Genomic DNA, 13992 nt, shown 5'->3' with positions numbered 1-13992 from the left:
GGATGTTTTAGGTGGCCTCAGTTACATGCATGTCATTTCATGGCAAAGAGATCAGGGTCCCTTTTGCCATACACACTGTAGCTCAGATTTACTGGAAGTATTAACTATTTGAAAGAAATCCAAAACAGGTTTGTGCTGTAAAGGGGTGTGTGGCCTCTCATGTCCCTAAATTTCTATCAATCTACTGTAAACATGGATGCCGCATGACATTTGCCCTTGTGTTTGTTGTCCAATTTGGAAAATGCCGTTGCCATTTTGACACAACTTTTTTTAACAAACGTTGCAAAATCTGACAAACGGGCAGGCTGCACCCAAAAGCCTCCAATCAAATATTAATTGAAGATAAGAATTCCAACAGGGTCCACTATTTTAATATTTTGGTTGATGTGTAGGGGATTCTGGGTAATCCAAGATGGAGGATGGTAAAAAGTTGTGGCTGTACGTGCTGCTCCTTTTTTGAGCTATTTTCAGTGTTGGAGCTAATTTTCTCGAATTTTAGGAGTGGTAACTACTGTTTTATAAACTGATGCACTATTTTGGAACTCTTGGGGGAAAAAATGATCAAAACAATGACACTTTAAAATAAGAGGAAGGGAGGCAAAGACAGTGACCACATGATGGGAAGTGAATGAACAGAGAAAGAAACCTACACTGCTATCTGACCCAGCAATGAACCTTCACAGCTACTGCCTTTACTGTTTGATTTCAAGTACCTCCTGACATCAGAGTTTGTCTAAGAAAATAAACAAAGAGCGAAATTCACATCTGACCTTGGAGAAACATGTGAGAGAAGGTCATAGCAGGGGGCCAGCTAAGTGGCTAGTTCTTTTTGTGAATCTACAATAGTGAGTATAGTGTGCTCTTTTTGATTATATATTTTTATTGAGCTCTGTCTCTTGATTAAACTTTAAATATATAAAACATAGCTGCTAAGTTAGCCTGGAACAGTATTTTGGAGCACTAAGAATGCTATTTTCTGGGTGTGTAGATGGTTAAGTTGCAAAGATGGCCGGCCTTTGGTAGGTAACATGATGTGTTCTTCCTGTTGGATGTGGGAGATTAGGGAGAGTTTCCATGCTACTGATGATTATATCTGCAGGAAGTGTGTTTGGTTACAAATCCCATTGGATTGCATGGATTAGTTGGAGTGGCAGTTCGAGGCAATGAGGAATTTACAGGAGCTGGCGTTTGATGGATGGCATTTGCAGGAAGGGAGATGAACCAAAGATACAGTCGGGTAGATGGGTTACCTCCAGGAAAGGTAGGAGAGGGAGGCAGATAGTGCAGGAGTCTCCTGTGGTTCTCCCCATCTCAAACAAGTATGCTGTTTGGAAAATGTAGGCAGTGATGGACTTTCAGGGCAATGTAGCACTGACTGCCAAATTTCTGGTACTGAGAATAGCTCCAGTGTAACGAGGGGTATGCCAGATTTCAAGTGGTTGATTGTGATAGGGGGCTCTCTCATCAGAGATCAGTCGGTGCATCTTCCCATTAAGTCGTTACTTATGAAGAGTAAAAAATAAATGGCACAAGTTACCTTTTTATCATCAGTCATATGCATATCTCTGGGTCCGGACATATGAGATTCTGCAACAGTTAGCAGTGGCACTTTTGATTAAGGTGTCTTTAAATTTATTGCTTCCCAATCTACTGCTTGTGCTTTCTCCTTTGCTCCCTGGCATCACTAAGTGGTGATGGTAACAGCCTGACTAGTTATTGGAGCCACTCTGTTGGCACAAGTTGGTGAAATGGTAAGGCATATCTGACAAATTTATTTGCATAGTGAATATTGTCAAAGGCAGACTTGCATTTGTATAGTATCCTTTACAACCTCACGATGTCTCGGTTCTCCTCTCAGACAGTGAACTGTTTGTTTGAAGTCGAGTCATGATTGTAATAATGTAGGAAGAGTTGCAGTCAATTTATATACTATAAGCCCTCGCAAAGATATTGTTAAAATGATCATATGGTCTGCTTTCTGGTGATGTTGTTTGAGAGGTAAATGTGAGGGAGATTATCTGGGGAGCTCTACTGCTCATCGTCACATTGAGGTTGTAGAATATTTGAGACCTGCACAAATGCTGTGAGCATTGCAAATATGAACATTTGAAAGGGCCACATGATAAATGCACAGTGACCCAGTGAATGAAATATAACACTTTGATGGGGTTATTTGGGGAACGGATAGAAAAAGTGGAAGCCTTTTTAAGAACGAAGGCATTTCGATAGTCATCTAAGCCGAGGGTAAACATTGTGTACAATACTGGTCACCATACTTGCATAAGGATGTTAATGTGTTGGAAGCAGTTCAGAGAAGACTTTGCTAAACTAATCCCTGGAATAAGCAGATTGCTTTGTGAGGAAAGGCTAGACAGGCTAAGCCCATATCCTCTGGAGTTTAGAAGACTCAGATATGATTTTACTGAAGCTTGTAAAATCCTGAAGGGACTTGACCGGGTGCTTGTTAAAAATTTGGCTCCTCCTGTGAGAGAATCTAGAATAAGGGGATCATCATTTAAAACGTAAAGCTGTTCCAGTTTAAAATGGAAATGAGGAAACCTTATTTTCTGAGGGTTGTGAATCTTCCTCAAAAGGCAATGAATACAAAATCTTTAAATATTTTTAAGGGAGAGTGAGATAGATTCTTGATTACCAAGGGGATAAAAGATTGTAGATTATATATATGATTGTTGAGTTGAGGTTACAATCAGATCATCCATGCTCTTATGGAATGGTGGGGCAGTCTCAAAGGGCTGAGTGGCCTACATTTAGATTAGATTAGATTATTTACAGTGTGGAAACAGGCCCTTTGGCCCAACAAGTCCACACCGACCCACTGAAGAGCAACCCTTCCAGACCCATTCCCCTACATTTAACCTTCACCTAACACTATGGGCAATTTAGCATGGCCAATTCACCTAATCTGCACATTTTTGGACTGTGGGAGGAAACTGGAGCACCCGGAGGAAACCCACGCAGACATGGGGAGAACATGCAAACTCCACACAATAGTTGCCTGAGGCAGGAATTGAACCCGGGTCTCTAGCGGTGTGAGGCAGCAGTGCTAACCACTGTGCCACCGTTTGTTGGGTGTGACAGAATCCACTGTATTGTATTTTTTAGGTTGGGAGGGAGTGTATCATCTGACATGACCGGCAGTTTTGCTATCCTGCCCTGTCTGGTGCCCTCTCTGGTGGGAAGGTGTATATTATGTTGGTTGAACACAATCTGGATGAACTCAACTGTTTGCTTTTCTAAATCGTTCATTAGTCTAAAGTTCTCCAAAATCATTAATTGCAAATAAACCACTTTAGTTTCTAGAATTTGAACAGAAACACTGCCTTTATGCACGTGTTAATGTTAGATATTTATACGATATTCTTGAATTAATCTCTTCTTATAACTCTTTTCATTCCAGTGGCCACCAGCACACCTGAACAGGTAGGTTACTCAACATTAATATGACAATTGTAATTACAGGCTGTTCGCTATGAGTATTTCAATTCTCTAACTGCATTAGCTACACAGAATTAGGCATGAAGATCAGTCCAATCCATTCTCAAGATAGGGTGCCAATTGAACCTGGGCAACAAGATGCCCATGTGTAATGAAGTTCACAGTCATCCAGCAGATGTGATAGTGGGAGGTTCAACGAGTGTGTGGCTGAGAGTTTTGTGAGCAGGTGTCTCTCTGAATGCATTCCCTGTGAAGACTGCAGTAACAAATTGTCATGGCAGTTTGTTTCTTTCTCACACAAATACAGCCACTGACCATCCAGGCACCGGTAGATATTCTCAGAGGGACCTGGATGGAATTCTGTCCCTCAGGTATTTAAACTTCCCAGGTATACTCTGAGCATGTGCATAGGACAAAACAGCTTTCAGATCCCCAATTGTAGACACTCAATGCTGCCACCATTGGAAAATCTGACCGTTGGTAATTTATTTTTCTGAACCAGTCAGACATAACAAGCTCAAGTATATGGCGCTGGAAAAGCACAGCAGGTCAGGCGCATCCGGGGCGCAGGAGAATTGACATTTCCTGATGAAGGGCTTACGCCTGAAATGTCAACTCTCCTGCTCATCGAATGCTGCCTGACCTGTTGTGCTTTTCCAGAGCCACATACTTGAGCTTGTTATGTCCAGCATCTGCAGTCCTCACTTTCTCCTAGACATAACACGCTATAAACTTCGGATGCTAGTTTAATAATAACCTCTATAACTTTAAAAAAAAGCAACTGTCACTGTTAGTTTAGTTAGTAAAAGCTGACAAGTATTTGAACTGCATTCTGGTTTGCTCATGAATCCCACGGGTTATGATCATTTATTGGTTTATTGGTTTGCTCATGAATCCCACAGGTTATGATCATTTATTGCTATCCTGCCAGTGTCCAATTCCATTTAATAAAAACACAGTGGCATACCTTGAACCAGTGCCGGAGTGTTAATTTGATAAACTCTGGATTGTCAGATTGAAATATCCAAACCAAACTTAACTACCAACCCTGCAAGTGATGATTGTGTATTCTACAGTTTACAAAACCCTCACTCCTTCCAGAAAGAGAGTAAAGAGGCAGGAGAGAGGTAGGAATTAAGGAAGGGATAGAGGGAGTACTGAAGAAGAGATAGAGGGATTCCTGTAAGGAGGAGAGAGCTCAAAGTAAAGGCAGAAGAGACCCCAAAGTGCAGGAGGGAAAAGAGAGTAAAAGGGGAGAAGGAGGGAAAGAGAGAGACAGACATGAGGGAAGGAAAAACAAGACCAAAATGAAGAAGAAATCAAGATTAGAAATAGAAAGTTTGGCTGAAAGGAAGACAGAAGTGGAGGATAACAAGGCAACTGTTCAGGAAGGGAGGAGATATTTGGAGGAAGAGAGAAACAGAAGTGTAATGCAGGATTCAGAGCAGTGAAGTAGGGTGAGGGGTAGACAATTCTGAAGGGAAGGGGAAAGAGGGGGAGAGGAGGACAAAACCAAAGGAGTTGTCCGTCACAACCTGAGGAATCCAAAAAATACAATAACCAGATCAGGTCATGCAAGTAGCATTTAAATGTGGTCGTGCCTGACCTTAAGAGTGGTTTTTTCAGATGTAGTAATCACTGGAAAGAGCGTTCTTACTCTTTCTTATAAAAATGCCGAGTCTTTGAAACTAACCTTTCATCAAAATGCCCTTAAATTGAAACATAACATCATCTTTTCATTAAATTTAGGAACTTGTAAAAGATGAGCGTGTTGTGGAATCTGGCCTGCCCCAGCTATCGCCCAGCATTACCACCATCCAGATCAACTCGGGCTACCCTGGTATGTTCTCTTTATATCGCGACCAACTATCACTTTGCATTGATTCTGTTCTCTCCCCAACCCCGCTCTTTTTGCAGCTGTAGCCACAGTGGATATTGCCGTTGTTCTATTTGTGGTTTGTTTGATGCTTTTAACTGTTGATTGTTGTCTTTATCATTTGCTGATCTGTATTTGGAGCGTCATCGGGGTGATGAACATTACTTGCAGTTCTACAATGGAATTTGATTGAGATGTTAATTTAACAAATTGCGAAATTTTAACAGGACAAGCTGAGCATGGGAGTTCCTTGCCTCCACTCTTTCCCAAAGTCTCCTCTCACGTATTTGTTTTGGGACAACAGCAAAGCCCAGGCAGTGTGGGTGCTGTTAACACACTAGTTTCTGCTTGGGATGTGCCCAGTATTTGTTGCCCATTCCTAATTTCCCCTGAGAAAGTGCTGGTGAGCTGCCCTCTCAAACTGCTCTAGTCCAGGTGAACCCAGACTGCAAGCAGTTTGTTACCGTGGAATGCCATTTCAATCAGAGTCACACGTATAATGCAAGCTCTGGAGACTTGTGTAGGCCAGACTGGATAAGGACAGCAGATTTTCCTCCCCAATGAGTAGATCAGTAGGATTTTTAAAGCAATCGGCCAGTTTCATGATATTTCTGAGACCAGCTTTTTAATTCCACATTCATGAAGCAGCTGCTATGGTAGCATTTGAACCCAGGGCACTAGAGTATTCATCCAGGCCTCTGGATTATTAATCCAGCAACATATACCATGATGAGGCAGCTCCCGTTCTTGGCTGAGACCTAGCCTTAGGAGAATCCTGTTTGGGTGCACATTGTAAAAAGGCCTCTTTCCCTGCAACAGTTTTCTTTTGTCGTCCACAAGGATTGATTGTTGGGGTGACCATCTTAAAATAACCCTCACCATCACACCTAGCCCTAACACTATCCCTGACTCTAACTCAAACTCTGAACTCTACCACACCTAGCCCTAACACTATCCCTGACTCTAACTCAAACTCTGAACTCTACCACACCTAGCCCTAACACTATCCCTGACTCTAACTCGAACTATGAACTCTAATTCAAACCCAGACCTTGTCCATGTCCCCAACCCTGTGCCTAACCCTGTGCCCAATCCTAACTCTGACTGTGACCTTCACCCTAACCTGTGAGAACGTGTTTGAACTCTCCTGCCCGTGCTGAGTCTGCTGCCCTTGGCGAAGTTAAGCTACATTTAATTAAAGGTGAAAATGAACTGCTGCTACTTTGCATTCTGACCTGTAGATTTTATTTTGTTCTTATCTTATAACAGCAGTGGTGGAAAAAACCTCACCCCCTAACCCGGTCCACATTGCCCCAGATGTGTCTACCTCCAGTCTGACCCATTTCATTGCATCTACTCAAGTTGCAGGTACAGTAAACACGAGTCGCTGGGATTAACTTGGGGCTCCTCCTGACCAACCATCATAACTTTCTGCAGGAGCCTCCAGATACACTGGGATTTCTGCTTATCTGTGCCAGAGTTACATTAGCAGAAGCCATAGTTATTTGTTCCTTTGTGTTGGAACATCAATCACCTAAATAAAGAAGCTTAATCTTGGTGACTTGTATGATCAAGCTTTAGTTTAGACCACTCCTGAAAATTTCATTTCTGTGAACATTCCGGTTCGACCAGAGAGGAATATGATCGGGTGATAGTGTGAAATTTACAAACTGTCAGAAATGGAGAAAAGCTATTGGAATGAGGAAACTCGCTTTCGAATGAAAACTTTGAGATCAAGCATTCATCTGCCTCCCACTATATTCTTCAATTCAAATTCCTTAGAAATACCCCCAAATATTTCTTAATTTAGAGCGCTTCAATGGTCACACCTGGTAACTTATTCAACAAATCCGTTGCCCACTGGGTTAAAAGATTCAACCAAATTCTTCCTTTGAGCTAATTCCCCAAGATTTAATTTTATTCTCGCAGCATTTAAACTTTTTCCACAAAGCAGAATTGTGCTGGATTGTATGAATTGGGGGATATTATTGTACTTTAGATAATTTTCAATGAATGCATTAAAGCCAGTCATTTTGCTTAGGTGAAAACCAATAATTTAAATATTTACTCACAGTTGACATAGGGCCGTATGTATCCCGTCCATTAGAGAGAGCTAATTAGATATGGATAGCTTGAGGGCACCAATCTACAAACCTGCGATAAAAGGAGGAGGCACAATTGTGACAGACCAGGGTTGTTACAGGGAGTGAGCACATACTGTTATATCATTCTTCATCACATTCTAGATCTCTAGTGAACTGAGCTAACTGACCACTACCACCAATTCCACAAGCTGCTGTAAGCTCTGTTTTCACTTAGAGTCATTGAGCTATACAACAATGAAACACACCCTACATTCCAAGTTGACCAGACATCCCAATCTGACCTAATCCCATTTGCCAGCATTTGCCCTCTATCCGTCTAAACCCTTCCTATCCATGTACCCATCCAGATGCCTTTTAAATGTTGTATCAGCCTCCCCCACTCCCTCTGGCAGCTTGTTCCATACACACACCACCCTCTGCATGAAAAAGCTACCCCTCAGGTCCTTTTTAAACTTTTCCCCTCTCACCTTAAACCTATGGCCTCCAGTTTTGGACTCCCCCACTGTGGTAAAAAGACCTTGACTATTCACCCTATGAATGCCCTGTCATGGTTTTATAAACTTTTATAAGGTTACCCCTCAGCCTCTGCACTCCAGGGAAAACACCCCCAGCCTCTTCAGCCTTTCCCTACAAAATAAACTGTCCAGTCAGCAACATCCTTAAAAATTTTTTTCAACATCCTCTCAAGTTTGACAACATATCTTTCTGTGGAAACATGACCAGAATGCGAGACAGCTGTGACCAGAACGTTGTAGGATATCTCAAGAATGAGGTTACCATTGGACATTACAGCTTTTGCCAGTATTCTGCCAGTGGCCTCACTTTTAGAATACAGTTGCAACGTGACATCCCAACTCCTCTACTCAATGTTCTGATCACTTCTTCGAGACAATTCTCCCTCCCCCATTGCTAGTATTTTGGGCATAGTAAGGAAATGATTCAGTCTTCTGAAAGTAGTAAATAGATGAAATTCATGTCACATTATAAAAGGAGAGTGACTTGAACAAGATTTGTTACTGAAAATAGGACATTCAGAAAGCAATGAACTACATCAGCAAAGTTCAAGCAAAACAATTGTGACTTATGATGTGAAGGTGCCAGGGTTCGACTGGGGTTGAAAAGTTAAAAATCACACAACACCAGGTTATAGTCCAACAGGTTTATTTGGAAGCACTAGCTTTCGGAGTACAGCTCCTTCATCAGGTGGTTGTAGAGTGTAGGATCATAGGACACAGCGTGTATAATTTCAGTTGTATCACACTAAACGTTTGCTATAAATTCTGTGTCTTATGATCTTATCCTCGATAACCACCTGATGAAGGAGCAGTGCTCCGAAAGCTAGTGGGATTCCAAACAAACCTGTTGGACTATAACCTGGTGTTGTGTGATTTTTAACATTATGACTTGTGATAGTGCCAACATCAATTGGCTTGCAAATGAACTCTGGGTGTGTCATTTTGTCAGAACTAATCTCCAGTGATGGACGTGACTTTTCACTCTCTCCCAATTATTATTGCAAGTACAGATGATGGAGACTCCTAAGAAACTGAAGCTGTGAGTAAAAGTGAAGAAAGGGTTACTTTTTAACTGTCTTATGAAATTTTATAGTAGCCCTTGCTATGTGATTTTTTAACAATTAAAATAATGCTAAAAATAGTCTGTTGGCTTTTAAAGCGAATCTGAGTGTTCCAGCTTTCATTATTGTCTCTCTGCAGCTAAACAGGTGAAGGATGTTTAAAGCAAGTCTGACTCTATATTTGGAAACAGGATTACTAAAGTAATTAAATTAGTACAGTGGATTTAGTTTCCTATTAAACATCCTCAGAAATGTTTATTTAAAGATTAGATTGAGTCTTACAAAGGTTCCTTCTGTATTTAGGTGTTTGCAAATGACTCTTGTCCAGTAAAATTAAAACTGGAGACAGCTGTGACCAGAACATTGTAGGCACAGAGTTATTGTTGGACGTTACAGCTTGTGCCTAGTGAAATATTACACAGATTGCAGAGGCAACTGCTGTTTGACTTGGAGGGCTTGGAGTCTTGTTCTGTTTACCACATTATTTGTGGAGCCTAGACAGCTAATTTCTCAACTATATGTGGCCCTTCAACACCATCTGAAAGTTGCAGCATCAGTAATGAAGCTCATTTCAATCTTCCCACTATGGCCTTTGACCCTTCCACTGTCTTTAAATTGCCAGATTGTGTATCCAACATTCAACACTGGATGAGCAGTTATTTCCTCCTGTTTATTATTGGAATACCAAAGCTATTGACTTTGGACTATCTCCAAATTCTATTCAAATTCATCCCCCTCCTTACTAAGTGTTTGAGGATAGATCAGATGGGTCACAATCTTGGGTTCATCTTAGACAATAAGATGAGTTTTTGACTCCATGTCTCCTCCATCATGAAGCAGCCTATTTCCACTTCAATACCATCAGCTGACAGGGCCCTTGTCTCAGCTCATCTATTGCTGAAACCCTCAATTGTGCCTTTGTTAACTCTAGAATTGACCAATTTGACACACTCCTAGTCGGTGTCCCATCGTTTGCAAGTCTCATTCACCCAATCACCCTTGTGCTTACTAACCTACATTGTTGTCCTCTTTAATTTGAGATCTTTTTGGGAGGTTGTCTCTCCCTGTCTCTGTATTCTGTCCAAGTCCTGTAGGTCACTGCCTTTATTCCTGATGAAGGGCTTTTTGCCCGAAACGTCGATTTCGCTGCTCGTTGGATGCTGCCTGAACTGCTGTGCTCTTCCAGCACCACTAATCCAGTATCTGAGATATCTGCACTGTTCCGATACTGATCTCTTGAATATTCCTGGTTTTAATCACTGCACCACTGATGGCCAAACTTTTAGCTGCCTGAGTTCTGGAATTCCCTCTTTAAACTCCTTCACCTCCTCACTTCCCTCGTTAAGACAACCTTTGCTACTTTGCTCTTATCTGTCTAAATGGCCCTTCACGTCAAATTTTGTTTATTAATGTTTGTGTGAAACATCTTTAGATCTTCTATTGTATTAAAAATACTATATAGAAAAGTTGTGTATTAACGTCAGGATCTATTAAAACTGTGCTCTTGACAAAGAATTATTACTAATCTTGATATCCTTCAAGTTATTTTATTCCATCAGTTCTTTGAACAGGTGGTATTGTTTGATCAGCGTGTATTTGAGAAACAACTGTTACATAATGTTTTTATTATTCATTCATGGGATGTGGGTGCCGCTATCTGGGCTAGCATTTGTTACCCATCCCTAGTTGCCCTCAGTTGGAACCTAGTAGTTTGCTAGCCCATTTCAGAGGATAGTTAAGATTCAATGACACTATTGTGGGTCTGGGAGTTACATGTCGGCCAGACCAGATAAGGACAGCATGCTTCTTCCCTGAAGGGACTTACAAACTGAAGTCACTAAAGCGCATGAGTGAAACAGATGGGATTGTACAATAGTTAGATTAGATTCCCTACATTAGATTAGATTAGATTCCCTACAGAGTGGAAAAAGGCCCTTCAGCCCAACAAGTCCACACTGACCCTCCGAAGAGTAACCCACCCAGACCCATTTCCCTTTGACTAATGCACCTAACACTATGGGCAATTTAGCATGGCCAATTCACCTGACCTGCACATCTTTAGACTGTGGGAGGAAAACGGAGCACCCGGAGGAAACCCACGCAGACACGGGGAGGATTTGCAAACTCCACACAGACAGTCGGCCAAGGCTGGAAATGAACCTGGGACCCTGGTGCTGTGAGGCAGCAGTGCTAACCACTGAGCCGTCGTGCCACCCACATGGGTCTTTCATGGGTGGTCATTGGATGAAATTAGCTTCAAAATTTTTTAAAATTCACTTCAAATTTCACCACCTGCCGTGGTGTGATTCAAAGCTAAGTCTCCAGAATATTACCCATCTCTCTGGATGACAAGCCTAGCAATAGTGTCACAGGCCATCGCCTGCGCCAATCTTTTGGGAAATCCTTTCACCTTTTGGAGTGTGGTTTGATGGAAGCAGGGTGGGGGGGGTTAAAAAAGTTAGGAAAGTGGTTATGGAAGGAACCTAGGATGGAGGCAATCCAGTGGGCTCAGGAAGCCAAGAAAGGAGGCCCCTTTCCCCATCCCACAGCAGGGGGGAGCTGCTGTGTTGAATGAATCATATAGCTGTCTCCTGCCACCAGCCTACTCCGAGTGGTGGCGATAATGACTGCTCCAGTTATGCATTTAGGAGCCTCAATTGGTTCACTAGTCCATGGGCTATCTAATGCTCACTCTGCTGTCAGTAAAATTGTAGCAGGGAGGGGCACGGATGGGTGGACAGGTAGCAGGCACTCCATTTAACATGCACCCCCCCCCCCCCTCCACCCCCCATGCCAGTAGTGGGGGCATGTTAAATCCAACCCATCACTACCTCTTTCTGCAGCCTCAGTGTAATCCTATAGTTGTCACACTCGGCCAGTCATGTCACCAGTCTTCATGGTGTATGGGGCAATATCATCAACGGGTGGCCCACCTGAAATGTTCAAAGTGAACCTGTTTTCTTTCCTATTAAATACACACAGACATTAGGAGAGGAGATAGGTGAAATTTTTACTCTTTGGTATTTTTGTGGACATTTTTGGCAAGAATTTGTTGAGTAAACTGCAGCAATTCCATATTGTCCTTACAGCAGGCAGCTTCATCGGCCATTTCAGAGGGCGGTGAAGAATTGACCACATTGCTGTGGGGCTGGACTCACAGATAGACTTGCTTTTAATAGGTTTAAGGTGAGAGGGGAACGATATAAAAGGGACCTAAGGGGCAACTTTTTCACACAGAGGATGGCGCGTGTCTGGAATGAGCTGCCAGAGGAAGAGGTGGAAGCTGGAACAATTGCAACATTTAAAAGGCATCTGGATGGGTATATGAATAGGAAGGGTTTAAAGGGATATGGGCCAAATGCTGGTAAATGGGACTAGATTAATTTAGGATATCGGGCTGGCATGGACAAGTTGGACCGAAGGGTCTGTTTCCATGCTATAGAGCTGTATGACTATAATGCCCCCACCGGCTGTGGCTGGATTTGAACCAGGTGTCCCGGAGTATTGATCAGCCGGGCCTCTGGGTGTGGCAGTATTACCAACATGCCACTAGCTCCTCAAAGTGTACAGAGCCTGTGTAAGACCCAGATAGTCTGCTTGCAGGGGTTGGTTGTTTGTGGGTTATCAGCTGGCATTACAGAACAAAGTATCTTTCTGTTAGTCAGAGGAGCTCCCTACTCCACACATGAACCAATGTGGAAGGTAACAGTTTGCAAGCTGCAGCCATTTGGTGTCCTTCTTTTCCGGGCTATTTGTAGCTCATAAGTACTTGGTTACAAGTAAACTCTCGGTGCTACAGCCAGAAACTGTGATGGGGCGGGTGGACCTGTCAGTCATCTCTGTTACATTTGTTGCACAATAAACATTTCCTCCAAAAAACTCATCCAATTTGCTTGTTGAACTTGCATCATTCAATCCAGCCTCAGCAGTATTTTGGCGCTGATCTGATCTTGAATGTTATTCTCGTAGATGCATATCGGGAGGAATCATATTATTAACAGTGCAGTTACCCAGTGAGCGTGTACTGTAAATATTTGTTCTGGAGTTGGTCAAATGAAAGTAAAAATACGTTTGGGTTCGGCAAATTAGCACCGCATCAGAATCACTTGAGGTGATGTAACCAGGGGTGAAAATGTCTAATGGGGAGCGTAGTGATGTTTTCCTTGGCTGCTGGTGTTCCCAGTGGGAAAGCGCATGTCAGCTTTAGTGTTGGATCGTTTGCCTGAATGATACAGGCTGCTGGAGTAAAGGACGTTGGCTCCACTGAGTACAGCTTTGCTTTTCGCTTCGGTGGCGAATGCCTCACATTTTCTCTGCGTAGTGCCTTTAGACCAAGGCGGTTGAAACCTGTACCCAGGGCACAATCACGGATATGCCACGCTTCCCAAAGCCATCTTTCTGAGGAGAAGCTGGAGGTTAAACAAAGTGACGTGAAACAATTTTGGTTTGAACCAAAAATATACTCTTGTTCCCCTCACAAGCCACAGTGCAACAATTGTCATGCTTCAGGTTCCAACATATCCCACTTTGCAAACTCTCAGCTGACAATGTGCGAGGAGCACTCTCGATACCTTTTAACTGAGAGCTGGGAGCTGTGCACAGATGACCCTGTTTGAGTTAGTTCTTTTTAATGTGTTGACCATATGGCTATCAGGGTTTGACTTCCAATCAATGTCAGGGATATTTGTTGACCCACAGATTTTCAGGGGACTGTGGAATTTCTCACCGATACCTCTTACTCTGAGGTATTGTTCCACTGGTCATAAATGCCGGGGAGGGGGGGACGCATCCAGTTGGTAACCTATGACCTACTGAATAATGTCACTTTCTCTTCCTGTCCTTGGCAACAAGCTGAAGAATTCCTCAGTTCAAATTGAACTTAAAAGCTGCAAGACGTTCATGTCAAATATTGGTTTCCGAAATATGTTTTTCTCACTTCCTTCCCAGTCTCATTCCTAATTGTATTACCCCTATATCAG

The 13992-nt window shown here is 42.6% G+C and overlaps 1 protein-coding gene across 5 annotated transcripts in view; it reads left to right on the top strand.

The window, feature by feature from the left end:
• The window catches only part of ltbp1 (latent transforming growth factor beta binding protein 1), a 349362-nt gene that overhangs the window by 204110 nt on the left and 131260 nt on the right, over positions 1-13992 (top strand). For all 5 annotated transcript variants that reach the window (XM_072580504.1, XM_072580506.1, XM_072580508.1 and 2 more), the window contains 3 exons: positions 3419-3441; positions 5206-5296; positions 6602-6700. In XM_072580504.1, coding sequence (XP_072436605.1) covers positions 3419-3441; positions 5206-5296; positions 6602-6700 — 213 coding nt within the window. The remainder of the gene's footprint in view (positions 1-3418; positions 3442-5205; positions 5297-6601; positions 6701-13992) is intronic.

The sequence above is a fragment of the Chiloscyllium punctatum genome, chromosome 11 (assembly GCF_047496795.1).
Source record: "Chiloscyllium punctatum isolate Juve2018m chromosome 11, sChiPun1.3, whole genome shotgun sequence".
Taxonomy (NCBI): Eukaryota; Metazoa; Chordata; class Chondrichthyes; order Orectolobiformes; family Hemiscylliidae; genus Chiloscyllium; species Chiloscyllium punctatum.
This window is presented reverse-complemented; position numbering and strand designations above follow the sequence as displayed.